Source organism: Mobula hypostoma, chromosome 4 (assembly GCF_963921235.1).
Source record: "Mobula hypostoma chromosome 4, sMobHyp1.1, whole genome shotgun sequence".
Taxonomy (NCBI): domain Eukaryota; kingdom Metazoa; phylum Chordata; class Chondrichthyes; order Myliobatiformes; family Myliobatidae; genus Mobula; species Mobula hypostoma.
In genome coordinates, this window is record NC_086100.1 from 159278260 (window position 1) to 159294528 (window position 16269).

The 16269-nt window shown below is 45.2% G+C and overlaps 1 protein-coding gene across 4 annotated transcripts in view; it reads right to left on the reverse strand.

Annotated features, from left to right (window-relative positions):
• LOC134345718 (probable E3 ubiquitin-protein ligase HERC3) overlaps positions 1 to 15570 on the reverse strand; it is a 71725-nt gene extending 56155 nt beyond the window's left edge. For 3 of the 4 annotated variants that reach the window (XM_063046838.1, XM_063046837.1, XM_063046836.1), the window contains exons 1-5: positions 15102 to 15570; positions 5013 to 5169; positions 3405 to 3481; positions 1507 to 1728; positions 226 to 317 (exon numbers count right to left, since the gene is read on the reverse strand). In XM_063046838.1, the coding sequence (XP_062902908.1) occupies positions 226 to 317; positions 1507 to 1728; positions 3405 to 3481; positions 5013 to 5169; positions 15102 to 15270 (717 nt within the window). In that variant the 5' untranslated portion in view covers positions 15271 to 15570. The remainder of the gene's footprint in view (positions 1 to 225; positions 318 to 1506; positions 1729 to 3404; positions 3482 to 5012; positions 5170 to 15101) is intronic. The other variant, XM_063046835.1, reaches the window with a different exon arrangement.
• Positions 15571 to 16269: the final 699 nt, after the last annotated feature.

Sequence of the window (16269 nt, forward strand, 5' to 3'; positions counted from 1 at the left end):
TCACTCTGATCTTTCTTCTCTGGTTTTTAATTACACCTCATATGTGAAATCCCTGGGCCAATATCTAGAGGAGATTAATTGAAGTGCTTTCTCACCATCTTTCTCAGGGATTTTAAATCATTGAATCTTTTCACCAGATTGCAACTTTGATCACAATGAGGAATATTCCCCCACTTCAGTAATACAGAGCAAACCATTAAGATTTAAAACTCTTTCAAGGCAAACCTTTGTCAGAACAGCAGAGTGCTCTTCTCCACAAGAAACATAGATGGTCCTCTTGCATGCTAAGAGTTGCACATGTGTGGGAATAAAAGTATCTGCAAGATGGAATGAAAGTAATCAGTCCACACTCTGTTTCTAACATGATAACTCCTTCAAATCTATCTTGAGCAAATGGCAATTTACCCTGAAGGTTCAAATTAAAACTGATTGAATTATTAAATATATGTTATATTTTAATCATTGACTGCACTTAACGTAGTAGTAAACTTCCATCCTGTATATCAGAGTGAACGCTTACAAAGGATGCTAATGTTCAGGAGTGTCATAATGCAATAATGTTTTCCTTATTGTTAAATCTTCTGGGTGATGAGTTCATTTTGGTCAGGGAATCAAAAGAGGCTAAATGGTTGCTTCAACATTCAAGAATATATGAATAGTTAGCACTCATTTCAAATTATGTAAACTGTGGTCTGATTTTCCAACAACAGTCACGTCTAAGAATTCTGCCTTCTTATCAATGGAATTCGGAGGAGCTCTTTCATTATGTTCAAAATTATGTATTGAATATCTAGTCTGTTGACTGAATGTTCACCAATCAGAAACACCAACCATTCCATGTGAACTGTTGACATGTTCTCCCATATAAACTTGGAAATCAGACTACAGAAGCAGCGTGCTTGATTGTAGAAGTCCTAAATTTGCTGAAGTGGTCCTAACTTCTGTCATTCTGACTCTGCTCTGGTATTGAAGACCAACAAAAGCACAACCGTTCCTGCTGTTTCCCCACATGGTCACAGGGAAGTGCTCTCAGCACTGTGTCATGTTAGACCTGCCTCAGATTCTCTGGCGTGTTACAGGTAATTGACATTAATTGACTTAAGATATTTAATAATTTTAAACGTTTGAATTTATTTAACTTCCTAAAGAAATTTTTTAAAAAGTTAACACTATGTCTATCTTTTGGATAGTTTTTGAATGTCTGTTGTTACATTCCCAAACATTTAAGATGTTTGACAATGTTGCTTGCTGAAGCCATTTGTGGAAGGGCATGTTTTGCAATTGACTGAAAGGCCCAGTCCTTAGCAGAGACATGTTTGTTAGGTTAAATTGGGTTTGCTTCAGATTATATTTATCAGAGGATTATACCCAGTTAAATGTACAACTCATGATGTGGTGGTCAGTAAGGTCTATTGTCAATATAGGATAATCAATGTACAAAACCAGGCCTGGAAATTAAGGCTACAGAAAAGAAATGAAAGCTGATACTGTAGCTAATGTTCTTACCTTCCTTGACCTTGAGACCTAACTGTCCATGATTGTTTCTTCCAAAGGCAAATACTGCCCCTGAGACAGTCAGGACCAAGCTGTGCTCTCCTCCAGCTGCAATCTGAGCCACTGGGATTCCGGAAAATGTTTGCACAGCCTGAGCATTTTCAAAAAAGGTATCTTTTTTACCGAGACCCAGCTGGCCATCGGTGTTACATCCCCAGGCAAAGACTTGACCATCTTGGAAGAGAAATCAAATGAGAAAAGGAATTACATTTTTGATTCCAACATATATAGCTGAAGCATTAAGTTATGTTGATTTTTCAGAAGAGAAAATAAGAAAACTACTTTAACCTTTTTTTAAAGTACTGAGCATAAATAATGCTCAAAGCAGCAAAGATCCTGTTATAAATGGTGAGCAAACAATGATACATTGTCCATTTCTGAGGTTTCATCGATAAGGGACCCAGCGAGCAACAAAGAAATTATGTGCTGGCATTGGAGAAGGTGCAGAGGTACACAAGAATGATTCCAGGAATGGAAGGGTTAATGTATGAGGAGCATTTGATGGCTCCAGGCCTGTAATCCTCACTGGAGTTTAGCAGAATGAGGTGGATCTCATGGAAACCTATCAATTACTGAAAGGCCTAGATAGAGTGGATGTGGAGAGGATGTTTCCTATAGTGGGGAAGTTGAGGACCAGAGGGCACAGCCTCAGAATAGAGGAATGTGCATTTAGAAGAGAGATTAGGAGAAATTTCTTTAACCAGAGGCTGGTGAATCTGTGGAATTTATTGCTACTGATGCTGTGAAGGTCAAATCATTGGGTATATTTTACGCAGAGGGTGATTAGTCAGGGCATTAAAGGTTAAGTGCCAAAGGCAGGAGAATGGGTTGAGGTTAATAAAACAGCTATGATGGAATGGCACAGCAGACTGACCATTTCTTGATGCGTGGCCTAAGTCTGCACATAGGTTGTATGGTCTTAAGTCAGGAGGTGAAGACCAACGTTCTTGACTTCAGCACAAATGAGGGAAGACAGATTTCACCCCCAAGGTTTTGACATCCTGCAAGTTATTCACGCCCAGATTCAGTGAACACTGGCTCAGGGGCAGTATTCTTGCTTCCCAGTCAGAGGTTTGAGAGTGGATTCCTCTTCAGAGAGTCCTGGTGAGTGGAATCCGATAAACTAACTTGAGTCAGCAGAAGGCAGAGTGATTAATGGTTATAAATTGTCACCTCCGTTATTCATGGGGAAGTGTATCTGTTTATCCAACAAGCAGGAGGTACTCTCAACATTACAATGGTGAAGAAAATGAAAGAAAATTAGGGCGACTCCACTTCCAAAGTGGAGAATCTCATATGCAGTAAGGAGCTGCAACAGGCCAGTCTAATGCAAGGGTATGATCTTGGTTTATGCTCTTAAATCTGTCATTTATAGTGCAAGTTCAATTCTCAGCAAACTCAGTAAATCAGGCAGCATTGCTGATGTTCTGAGTTTAAGACCCTTCATCTGGACTGAAAGACAGAATGGAGGTAGCCAATATAAAGAGGTGGAGGAAAGGGATGGAGTTAGGTTAAGTGTGGTAGGTACCTGGAACAGTTGGCAGGTGATAGGTGGATCCAGATAAGGGGGAGGGGGCAGATTCTTTAGTTTTGCTTTGCATTTAACTTCACAGATTTTAATAACTATTGCATTTATGTTTCCCAATTCCCCTCGTGGGGTTTGAACTCATGAGTCCATTAGTATCAGCCTCTGGAATGCCAGTCCCATAACTTGATCTTTGCTGGTCTTGATGGAAGCATGTCACATTTCATGACAAATTTTGATTTGTTCATTCTCAGAGCAGGATGTACAGTCTCTTGTTGTAATAACACGTCTGAGCAAGTTTAAGATATTTCATTTGAGTTTTTACCTTTGGAGAGTGCCAGTGAGTGTTCATTTCCACATGTCACTTGAATAATATTTCTCTCAGACAGACTCCTAAATGGCCTGAACATTAAAAGAAAATAAACATAATGATGTACAATGACTGAGTGTTATATTTATCTAATCTGCCTCATTTCACCTGAGATTCTGCCTTAACATCTCTTTTCATATTTAGAAGTTGCAGGAGATAGTGCTGCTGCCACACAGGCCCAGCAACCTGGATTTATTCCTGACCTTCAGTGCTCTGTGTGGCACTTGCATATTTTCCCTATGCATTTCCCTAGGTATTCTGCTTTCATCTGATGTTCTGAATCTACTGGCTCGTTAATTGTCCACTGTAAAATTGCCCTTTAGTGGAGTCAGTAGCAAGAAAGTCAAGGCGCTGTCAGATTCAGGTTCAGGTGTGTCTATATAGTGAAATGCGTTGTTTGCGTTAACACCCAAGGAAGTGCTGGGAGCGGCCTGCATTGTGTCACCAATCATTCTGGCACCAACACAGCATGCCCACCAAACAAGGCAGAACAACACAAGATGTATTTGCTAAGTCCACCTGAGTTAATATTGGCTCAGATGGCAGCAGTTATCCTTCTAAGTTAGAAAATTCTCCAAAATTCAAACATTCAATCCATTGAGATTCTATCTCACTGGAGAACTACTGTCAATAAATGTGTCTACTACATTGAACTTTCAAGACTGAATAATCAGCAGATTCCTTAAATGTTTTTCTTAATTGGACAATCAGATAAACCAAAAAGATGATAACTTCTCCCTGTCGATATTACTGATAATTTCCTTAATGACACAACGATAAGTGGAGGGTCAGGTTGTGATGAGGAAGCAGAAAGTCTGCAAAAGGACTTGAATAGATTGAATGGGAAAAGAAGTGGCAGATGGAATGCAGTGCTTGGAAGTGTATGATCATGCACATTGGTAGAAGGAATAAAGGTGTAGACAATTTTCAAAATAGGGAGCAAATTGAGAAATCAGAGGTGCAAAGGGATTGAGCAGCTGTGGGCCCTGTGTCTAAGAAATGATGCACTGGCATCAGAGAGGGTTCAGAGGAGGATTATGAGAATGATCCCAGGGAAGAAAGAGTTGATAGATGAGGAGCAGTTGATCACTCTGGGCCTGTAAACACTGGAGATTAGAAGGATGACGGGAATCTCATAGAAACCTGGTGAATATGAAAGGCTTGGATATAGTAGACATGGAGAGGATATTTCCTATGGTGGGAGAGTCTAGGACCAGAGGGCATAGCCTCAGAATAAAAGGATGTCCCTTTTACACAGATGAGGAGTAATTTCTTTAGCCAGACAGAGGTGAATCTGTGGAATTCATTGTTACAGATGGATGGTTGTGGAGGTCAATATAAGGCAGAGGTTGAGTTTATTAATTAATAAGGTGCCAAATGTAACAGGGAAAAGGCAGGAAAATGACTTTGAAAGGAAATAATAAGTTAGCCATGATCCAATGGCAGAGTGTACTTGTAACACCAAATGGTCCAATTCTGCTCCTATGTCTTATGGTCTAACAAAGTAGTCTAGATTAAACAAAAACACCAAATTTGCTCGAACTTGAAAAATACAATTCTTACTCTGGTTTCGCAATGGAGATTACTCTTTGCTTATCTGCAGATTTCTTTGATTTGACTTCACTGTGGAAAACAATTCCTGTTTCAGAAAGAAACAAAATATGCGATGTCCCACAATCCGCAAAGTGTATTTTCTGTTTCTTGAAATCATCAAACTTCCCTGCATTGAATGAAAACAAATTATTAATGCTTATCTACCTCCTCCCAGATTCTACCATTCACACACTGGAGCAATTGAGAGTGGCCAATTTAACCACGAACATATGAGATAATACACAAATTCAAGTCTCATCGGCACGGTAACTGAGAGTCTGTACAGCCCCATGAACTGATAAGCAGCATCCCATGGTTTTCAACTGGATAGACATGGAGCTAGTGGATACACTGGTTAGCGTTTTCCAAAATTCCACAGATCCTGGAAAAATTCCCACAGATCAGGAGGCAGCAAAACTATTTATCAGAGGAGGGAAGGACAAAATGGGGCAATTAGAACCAGTAAGTCTGATGTTATTAGTAGAGAGAATGGCGGGATCAATTATTAAAAAGGCAGAAAATAACACAAAGAAAATAAAAATAGCATCAGGCAGTGTCAACATTGATTAGTAAAAGGGTAATCATGTTTGGCAAATCTATTGTTACTTTTAGAGGTAGGAGATAGAACAGATAATGCATGAGCAATGGATGTGGTCCATTTGATGTGTGTTAAGGTGACATACAAGAGATTATTAGAACAAGTTAGTGCATGGTATTGGGTGTCATGTACTGGCATGGACAGTGGAGTATTTACCTGATGGAAAACAGAAATAGAAATTCATGGGTCAGTTTATTGAGAGGTTTACCAGGATGCTGCCTAGATTAGAGGTTGTGTGCTCTAAGTAGAGATTGGACAAACTTAGATTGCTTTCTCTGGATTTGATGGAGACGGAGGGAAACCTGATAAAAGTATATAAAATTATGAGGGGCACTGAGACAGTGAGAGACAGGGTAGAAATGGCAAATACTAGAGAACATGCATTTGAAGTGAGAGGAGAAGAGGTTTAAGGGAGATAGGCAGAGCACACTGCTTTTACACAAAGGGCGGGTAGTAGGCATCTAGAATGGCCTGCCAGAGATGGAAGCAGATGTGATAGTAGTGTTTTAAAAATAACACACAGGCCTTTAGATAACACATGAATATGCAGAGAATGTTGCAACAGGCAGAAGAGATTTAATTCAATTTGGCATCATATCCAACACAGACATGAGGGCTGCAAGTCTTGTTCCTGAGCTGCAAAGTTTTGCCTTCGATTTTATTGAAGTTTGTTTCTAATGGAGTACACGGGTATTGATACTAGGGCCACAGAGGTTCACGATCCACATCGATGGTTTGAATGATAACAAATCTTGCTGCGGGATCTGGACTAGCTGGGAAAAAGGGCTGCAAAATGGCAGATGGAATTTAATGCAGACAAGTGTGAGGGAGGACAAACCACAGGAAGATTGTCATGTTGAAGTTGTGTAAGATGTTGGTCTGATTTGAGGATTGTCTGCCGTTCTAGTCACAGGAAAGATGACCGTAAGATTGAAGAAGGACAGAGAAAACTTACAAGGATGTTGCCAGGACTTGAGGACCTGATTATAGGGAAAGGCTGAGTAAATTAGGACTTTATGCCCTGGAGTGTAGAAGAACAAGGCAAGGCTTGATAGAGGTACCCTATATAAAATTATGAGTAGTATAGACAGGCTAATTGCAAGCAGGCTTTTTTTCCACCTGTGTATTTAATATTACAGTAATGTTTGAATAATATTGTAAGTACACTGTTTAATTAAACATTCCTTCTTGTTTACATCATTCATTACAGGTTATTGTTGCAAGGACGTGGCTGGGGACGAACCCGAGTGCAGGACACAGATGCTGCGGCAGAGTCGTTAGGCGTAGCACCTCTGCGAACGGGGAGCCGATATCCAGGAGACGATGCGAAGCTTAGAACTAACAGTTCTCAGGAATAGGAAACAAGGTTTACTCTCACAAGAGTCGACCAACGAACTGGCAGCTTCTTGCTGTGGTCATAGGGTTTTTATCCTGCCGTTTGATGGGAAGTGGGTGCGTGTAGTTAGTGGAACCTGGCAAAGATTGGAATCTAAATGAGGTGATCGAGGCCCAAATCTTGAGGCAAATGGCAAGGTGGGGGATTGCCAGACGGGACCATAACAGTACCGCCCCCCTCAATGGGAGCCTCCAGGCGATCCTCCCGGCCTGTCCGGATGGTCCCAATGAAAATCCGGGATGAGGGAAGGGTCTAGGATGAAGGAGCGGGGGACCCAGGAACGCTCTTCTGGACCGTACCCTTCCCAGTCCACAAGATATTGGAGACCCCTGCCCCGACGGCGCACATCCAGTAGTCGTCGGACGGTGTATGCCGGATGGTTGTCAATGATACGGGCAGGTGGGGGAGTCTCGGCGGGGGGACACAGAGGGCTGATGGAAACTGGCTTTAACTGAGACACATGTAAGGTTGGGTGGATGCGTATGGATATAGGCAGCTTTAGGCAGACCACTGTGGGACTGATTACCCTTTCAACCTTGAATGGTCCCAGGAAGCGAGGGGCGAGTTTCCTATGTTTGTTTTTGAGCGGGATGTCCTTGGAGGCCAGCCACACCATCTGCCCAGGTTGCTACTCCGGCGCCAGGATGCGGTGTCTGTCGGCTGTCTTCTTATTTCGATTTGTTGATTTGAGTAGGGCCGTGCACGTCTCCTCCCAAATCTTAAGGCACTGATTAATATGGTCCTGAGCCGACGGTACTGCAATCTCCTCTTCTTGCGCGGGAAACAGCGGGGGTTGGTACCCAAGGGATCACTCGAACGGAGACCTCCCAATGGCAGAGCTCACCAGAGGGTTGTGGGCGTACTCAACCCACAGGAGGTGGTCGCTCCAGGTCGATGGGTTGTTTGCCGTTACGCAACGAAGCATCGCCTCCAGGTCCTGGTTTGCCCGTTCCGTCTGCCTGTTCGTCTGGGGGTGAAAGCCAGATGACAGGCTGACCGATGCGCCCAAGGCTTGGCAGAAGGCCTTCCATACTTGCGAGACAAACTGGAGATCTCGATCGGAGACGATGTCCGCGGGGATTCCGTGAAGGCGGAAGACGTGGCGGACGAGAAGATCTGCGGTTTCCTGAGAGGAAGGAGGTTTAGGGAGGGCCACAGAGTGCACCGCCTTAGAGAATCGTCTACCATGGTGAGGACTGTGGTGTTTCCGCGGGATGGGGGTAGACCGGTGATGAAGTCTAAGACGATGTGTGACCAGGGGCGACCAGGGACAGGTAGAGGACGAAGTAGTCCCGCAAGTGGTCGATGAGAGACTTTTCCCTGGGCACAGATGGAACAAGCTGAGACATAAGAATGGGTGTCCCCCTCCATGGACGGCCACCAGAAGAGCTTCCTCAGGAGAACCAGGGTCCAATCACTCCCGGGGTGGCAGGCGAACCGGGATGTGTGCCTCCATTGGAGAACCTGGGACCTGACGGAGGCGGGCACGTACAGGCGATCGCAGGGTTCATTGCCCGGGCCGGGGTCGTCCCGCTGGGCTTCCTTTACTTTAGCCTCAATCTCCCAAGTGAGGGTGGCAATCACGCAGGAAGGTGGGAGGATAGTCTCGGGACTGGAGGTGTCATCCTTGGAATCATGCTGGCGGGACAGTGTGTCCAGCTTCCTGTTCTTGGATCCTGGACGGTACGTGAGGGTAAACCTGAACCGGCCAAAGAATAATGCCCAACGGGCCTGGCGAGAATTCAGGCGTTTGGCAGTCTGGATATATTCAAGGTTCTTATGGTCTGTCCAGACGATGTACGGGTGTTCTGCCCCCTCCAACCAGTGTCTCCATTCTTCCAATGCCAGCTTGACCGCCAGTAGCTCCCGGTTCCCCACGTCGTAATTTTGTTCAGCGGGAGACGGTCGGCAAGAGAAGGCGGCACAAGAATGTAGTTTCTGATCCGGGCCCGAACGTTGGGACAGTACCGCTCCCACCCCAGAGTCGGAGGCATCAACCTCCACAATGAATTGACTGGAGGGGTCCGGTTGAATCAGAACGGGAGCAGATGTGAAACACCTCTTTAGTTCCGCGAATGCTGAGTCCGCCTCGGAGTTCCAAAGGAAAGGTGTGGCAGGTGAGGTAAGTCGGGTCAGAGGAGCCGCCACCTGACTGTAGTTTCTGATGAACCGGCGATAAAAGATCGCAAACCCCAGGAACAGTTGGAGTTGCTTGCGGTCCGTGGGTTTGGGCCACTCCGTCACTGCCCGGATCTTCTCGGGATCAGCCCTCACCTGTCTGCTCTCGATGATATAACCTAGGAAGCTGACCGAGGGGACGTGGAATTCACACTTCTCCGCCTTTACGAATAACTTATTCTCCCCCAGCCTCTGCAGGACTTGATGGACATGAAGAACGTGTTGCTGGGGACTGCTGGAAAAGATTAGGATGTCATCCAGATAGACAAACACAAAGCGGTTAATAAAATCTCTTAGTGCATCGTTAATCAGGACTTGAAAGACTGCAGGGGCATTGGTGAGGCCAAAAGGCATGACCAAGTACTCGATGTGGCCTAACGGGGTATTGAATGCCATCTTCCACTCGTCCCCCTCCCTTATTCAGACCAGATGGTAGGCGCTTCGTAGCTCCAACTTCGAGAAGATGGTGGCTCCGTGAAGTGGTTCGAACGCAGAACTTATCAGAGGCAGTGGGTACTTATTCTTTATGGTTATATGATTTAGGCCTCGGTAGTCGATGCAGGGACGTAGTGAACCATCCTTCTTCCCCACGAAGAAGAACCCTGCACCCACCAGGGAGGATGAGGGTCGGATGATGCCTGCCGCAAGAGATTCACTGATGTAACCCTCCATTACTTCCCTCTCTGGCCGGGACAAGTTATACAGCCAACTGGTGGGCAGAGGAGCTCCGGGGAGAAGGTCTACAGCACAATCATATGGTCAGTGTGGAGGCAGGGAAAGGGCGCATTGTTTACTAAACACGTATCCCAGTCGTGGTACCCCACTGGAACCCTGGACAAGTCAAGGGGTTCAACTGCAGGTGAGGTCGAGGTGGTTTTCACAGGGGAAAGGGCCGACTGCAGACAGATGGCGTACAAAACGGACTCCAGCTGGCTATCCTCCCGGTGGACCAATCAATGCAAGGGTTGGTGGCAGCTCAACCATGGGTACCCGAGAACTATTGGGGCTTGAGGGGAGGAGATCAAGTTAAATTGTACCTGTTCCCGATGGTTCCCCGAGAGAATCAAAGACAGTGGTGGGGTACAGTGAGTGATTCGGGCCAGAAGTCTTCCGTTCAGTGCCCGGGCTTCCAGAGGGGTAGTCAATGGCTCTCGAGGAATTCCGGCCTGGATTGCTATATCTTCATCCAACAGATTCCATTCAGCACCGGAGTCTATCAGGGCAGACAAGGACAGGGACTGGGTCTCCCTTTCTACTGGTGATCCCTCCCCTTTTGGCCGAAGGGAACAGGTGTCACGAAAATGGCCAGACTGAAATGTAATAGAAACAATCCCCTGCTCTTAATCTCCGGAGCCACTTGGAGGGAGAAAGACGGCTCCATTCCAGCTGCATTGGTTCCTGTCCCGGGGTGGTGGAAACGGCTGGGCTGGATGCTATTCTAGGAACGGGAGGAGGAGAGAGGTTAGGGCTGGGAGTAGATGGTAAAGCATGCCGTGGGGTGGCCAAAGGACGACCATTTCTCTCCCTCTGTCGTTCGCGGAGTCGGTTGTCCACCCTGGTGGCTAGGGAGATCAATGAATCCAGGCTGTTAATGTCATCCCTAGTCGCCAACTCGTCCTTTACCTTGTCACAGAGGCCTTGCCAGAATACCTCCTGGAGTGCCTCATCATTCCAGCCTGAGTCGGCCGCTAGCGTCCGGAACTCCATGGAGTACTCTGCAACACTACGTGAGCCTTGATGGAGGGCGAGTAGCCGCTTAGTGGCATCTTTACCGCAGACGGGATGGTCAAAAATCTTCCTTATTTCTGAGATGAAGGTGGGGAAGGAAGAGCAGGTCTCTGGCTGATTATCCCAAATCGCGGTGGCCCACGCTAAGGCATTTCCTCGTAACAACCCCATAATGTAAGCTATTTTAGATCTGTCCGTGGCGTACGTGGATGGCTGCTGCTCGAACACCAGGGAGCATTGTAGCAGAAAAGCCCGGCACTTCCCCAGATCTCCGGCGTGGGGTTCTGGTTCAGGGACACGCGGCTCCCTTAGCGGACGTGTTGTTGACGCCTCGGGCGTCGCCACCACAGACTGTCTGGGCTGGTCAGACGGCGTTCCCGGAGTTGACGGGGTAAGATGGGTGGATACTCGGTCGACCTGTTCACTGACCTTTCTTACGGCTACTGACAGGCAACGGAGGTTTTCCGTGACTTCCCGGAGCAGCTGATCGTGCAAGCCCAATAGGGAGCCCTGGCTGGCGAGGGCTCGTTGCAGAGGATTCGTGTCCGCTGGGTTCATGTTGGCCAGTTTGTTCTGTTGCAAGGACGTGGCTGGGGACGAACCCAAGTGCAGGACACAGATGCTGAGGCCGAGTCATTAGGCGTAGCACCTCCGCAAACGGGGAGCCAATATCCAGGAGACGATGCGAAGCTTAGAACTAATAGTTCTCAGGAATAGGAAACAAGGTTTACTCTCACAAGAGTTGACCAATGAACTGGCTTCTTCTTGCTGTGGTCACAGGGTTCTTATCCTGCCGTTTGATGGGAAGCAGGTACGTGTAGTTAGTGGTACCTGGGAATGATTGGAATCTAAATGAGGTGATCGAGGCCCAAATCTTGAGGCAAGAGGCAAGGTGGGGGATTGCCAGATGGGACCATGACAGTTATATGTAAAAGTACATGAATGATATACATCATTACATCGCTTCATAAATGTGCACCTCACTTAAAGAAACAAAGCACACCCACTCTCCTGTCTCCTGTGTTTTTCAATCGATTAGTTTTATGTTTTAGAGTTACAGAACATAACAGCGGTGGGGTGGAAGTTTTAACCAAACCCAAGATGACTACTTACCTGCTGAAGTGCAGCAAGATGTTTGGGTTAAAAAAAAAGTAGGACACATACAAAGGGTATGACAGGTTGACCAAAATAAAGGGACTACACACAGAGGAGAAAAAGATAAAAAGTCAAGTTGCAGTTTCTAAAAGAGAATGCTTTTGATAGAAAATCTGATCATGATGAGAGTGACACAGGACTGAGAAGCCTTGATGTTTACAAGGTAAAAACTAACAAGAGACAAACGATATGGCTTGCACCAGAAGTAAAGAACAAATTAATTAAAATAGAATTGGACCATGACTCGGCTGATTCAGTCATTCTTTGAAATGAATTTAAATGGCATTTCAAAGATATTGAGCTGAAGCCTGCAGATATCCAAATAAGAACCTATAATGGAGAATAGATAACACCTGTGAAAATGACATTCTTAACAGTGAAGTACAGCAACAAGCCACATTGGGCTTGTTTGTGGTTAAAACATTAGGGCCAGCATTGTGGGAGCTCGGGAGTGGCTGAGACGAACTACAACTTGATTGGAGATCCATCCACCATTTGCATGCCACATCCCCTGCAAGTCAACCGGATGAGAATTAAGAAAGGTACTAGGTGATACCACAGCAGTCTTCAAAGACGTCATTGAAAATTTCTGACATATTAAGGCTAAAATAATGTTAAATGAAAATGTCACACCAAAGTTTTACAAAGCCTATTCGGTTCCCTACACCATCGGCGATAAAGAAGCCAGTGAACTAGACTGCACAGAGGTTGAGTGAATTCTTCCCAAGGTTAAGTACAGTCCATGGGCAACAGCGGTGGTCCCAGTAGCCACGAATGGGGCTGTCAGGATCTAATGTGATTTTAAGGTCACCATCAACACAGTACTGAAAATAGTTCAATACCCTCTGCTCAGGATAGAGGATATTTTTGCAAAGTGTTTCTGGAGGGAAACACTTCAATAAAGTGGACTTAGATGAGGCCTAGCTACAGATGGGTATGGAAGATAAATCCAAAGTATTACACACCATAAACACTCAGTCACAAAGGACTTTACCTCTATTATTTTTGGAATAGCATCTGCACCTGCACTCTGGCAGAAAACTATGGACCATAGTGCTGCAAGACTGCCCAGGCACTCAGTGCTACCTGGATGACATCATTGTTAGAGCAAGGATGACAAAGAACATCTCCAAAATCTCAAGACGCCTTTGACTGCTGTTCAGTAAGCCTGGACCTCTGTGTCAGTAACTTGGTCAGCTGCCATCCCAGCATAGTCAACCCCTATGTGTATAGCCTCAACGGCTGGCCATGAGAGGCAATCAGCTACAGCGTTATTTCTCACCTTCAAATGTTGTATATCGGGTATGAACTCGGATATATAGGCCAGGTGGTGTTGCTGCCATGAAGAGTTCTTCAGGCATTTGCTGCATGAAGAGTTCTTTAATAATAAATTAGAAAGTCAAGGATGGTGATATCCCAGGAGGGACAGAATGTGGTCCATTAGTCCTGAATACCAAGCATCGCCGGGCAGGGAGAGCAATTGACTGCCGCGCTCAGACTCCGATAGTCCAAAAGTCTGTAAAAGGTGAGTATTCAGCGACCGGTATTTATCCTGTTCAGGTTGCTGTTTAAGCAGACTCACTACGCTTGCCGCCATGGAACTGCTGAGCGAGGCTACCACCTACTAGAGTTTGGTGATTTCTCGCAGACTGGGCCTCAGCTTGTACAAAACAAGTGACGGTCTTTTGCTCCCAAAACTCCAGCAGCTTCAAAGCAACTGTGTTGGCCAGCATGTTCAATATCTCCTGGAATTATCCAAAAGCATCAGGGTCACCAATGTAGGTTTCAGCAAATAAAACAAAGTGAGCTGTTTTATGCTTAATAAAACTTGTAACAGTCTGTTCAACTTCAAAACCTAGGACACCAAAGTGCGTTGGAACTTTTTATGAAAGAAAGTCATTAGGTCAAACCAGCCTTTTAAAGTGAACCCCCAACTCAATGTTGGTGATTGTAAATTACATACATTTCTCCCTATTACCTTACCCCACAAGTGAGCTGCCCAAAATGGACACAAGCCCCTTCACCAGAGTTGCTACCCCTTCCTGCACACACCATAAATGAATTTTTTCAATCTTAACTATTAGGAACTATGCACAGTTTTATAGTACTGTAGCAGCATTGGTGGTGTTCCAATTCATATTGTATTTTATTTAAATACGAAATATGTTGCTCAGTTAAACAGTGGCTTATCTTTTTATACATTTTTAATTATTTCCATGAAACGTCGGTGATTTGGGACAGCCAGTTAATTGGGTCAGAATGTAAGTGGCACAACAAGCGGAATCCACCAGGGTTCCCTCCAAATGATTATAATATCGCGTTCCCTGATTGCCAGCCTCAATAAAGAGCTCTCTCCAGAGGCGGAGCTCCTGCTTGAGGCGGAGTTTCGTTTTCCGCCACTTCATCGGAAACGTCATCACCTTCCGTCTTCAGAACCAGAAGCAGCGCCACGATCACTGTGAGTCTGAAGCAAAACCGAAACCAACCAACTTCAAAATACGATCAATTCCCACTGTACGCCCCCAGGCGCTGCGTTCCCAACGCTCATCCTAATCGTAATTGATGCATAGCTAACGTGCCGCAATGTTTAATGGATGAAAACCACGCTTTTAAAAGGATGAAAACAAAAGCAGAATGCCGGTGGAAGTAACTCCACCGGTCAAACATCACCCGCCGATTCTAAAAGTGTAAACTGGCGTTTGGGGTCGGGACCCGAATCCACTTCAGTGTTAGGGTACCGACCCACTAAACTTTTGCGGTGTAATGTTATTTTTGTTCCAGTCCTGACGTTTAATATCCCTCATGTCTTCATACTAAATTAAAATTTGGCACCTTTTGCCCAAAGTCTAACGTCCATAATCCCAAGATATTTATCAAATGTACAGTTTGTTCCCAACCCTACAAACTTCGATGACATTCCAGGAAGTCTCAATACATCGCATGACTCAGTTGCAAATCCGTTTCAGATATATACAGCTAGATGTTATTATCGTGCTTTCCTTACCAGGTCGCGCTTTCCCTCCGACGACTTTCTTATAAACTTTTCCGTTTGCCAGTACAAAGATCGTGAAGTCATCCCGGCTGCAAATGTGTTGGATGTGTTCGCCGTTGAGAGCGTCCCCGAACTCGGAGCAAACTTCGGGCTGCGAGCCCGACTCCCAGCGGTACAACATGACGTCCTGTTCTCCACTACTTTCTCCCTTCAAATGAAAGGAAGCCAAGAAGTGTCGAAAATGACTTTAAACCCATGAGTCAAATTATAAAGGGTTGTCATTTTAGGAAAGCGCCGCCCTCCAGCTCCGCCTCTAAACTGCCGCCGCCAGCCAGAGACGTGGAAAATCCCTCTTCGATTGTTTACATAATGATCTGTAGCCCGATCTGAGCAACAGTCATGTTTCAATAAGAGTTAAAATTATTGTAGTGTTTTTTTTCCCACAATTAACGAACACGTATCATTTACAACCAAAGGCAATAAAACTGCGGGAGGAACTCGAGAATCCAGTCAAAGGGTCGACTGCCCATTTCCCTCACAGATGCTGCCTGACACGCTGTGCTCAGCCGGCGGTTTTATTTTGCTTCGTATTCCAGCCTCTGTAGGCTCTTGTGCCTCCATTTTACAAGGGAAAGTATTTATTGAATGTGAAAAATGGTTTCATTCACTTCAGAGCATATCAGGAAAGATATTTGCAGACTAACTTTTAGGCTCAGCTCTGTCAAACAAGAGCAACATCTGCTGTAAGATAACAAGACCTAGGAGCAGATTAGGCTATTCATCCAATCGCATCTGCTCCATAATTTGATCACGGTAGATTCATTTCCCTCCTTAATCCCATTCTCCTGGCTTCTCTCCATAACCTTTGACATCCCAAATAATCAAGAACCTATCAAACTTCACTTTATATAAACACACTTACTTGGCCTCCATTTCTAACTGTGACAATGAATTTCACAGACTCACTACTGTCTAGCTGAAGAAATTCCACCTCATCTCTGTTCTAAATGGACACTCTTTGATTCTGAGGCTTTGCCCTCTGGTCCTTGACACTCCCTCCATAAGAAACATCATCTCCATGTCCACTCTATCTAAGCTTTTCAATATTCGACAGTTTTCAATGTAATCCCCCTTCATTCTTCGGAACTCCAGCAAGTACAGGCCCAAACCCTTCAAATGT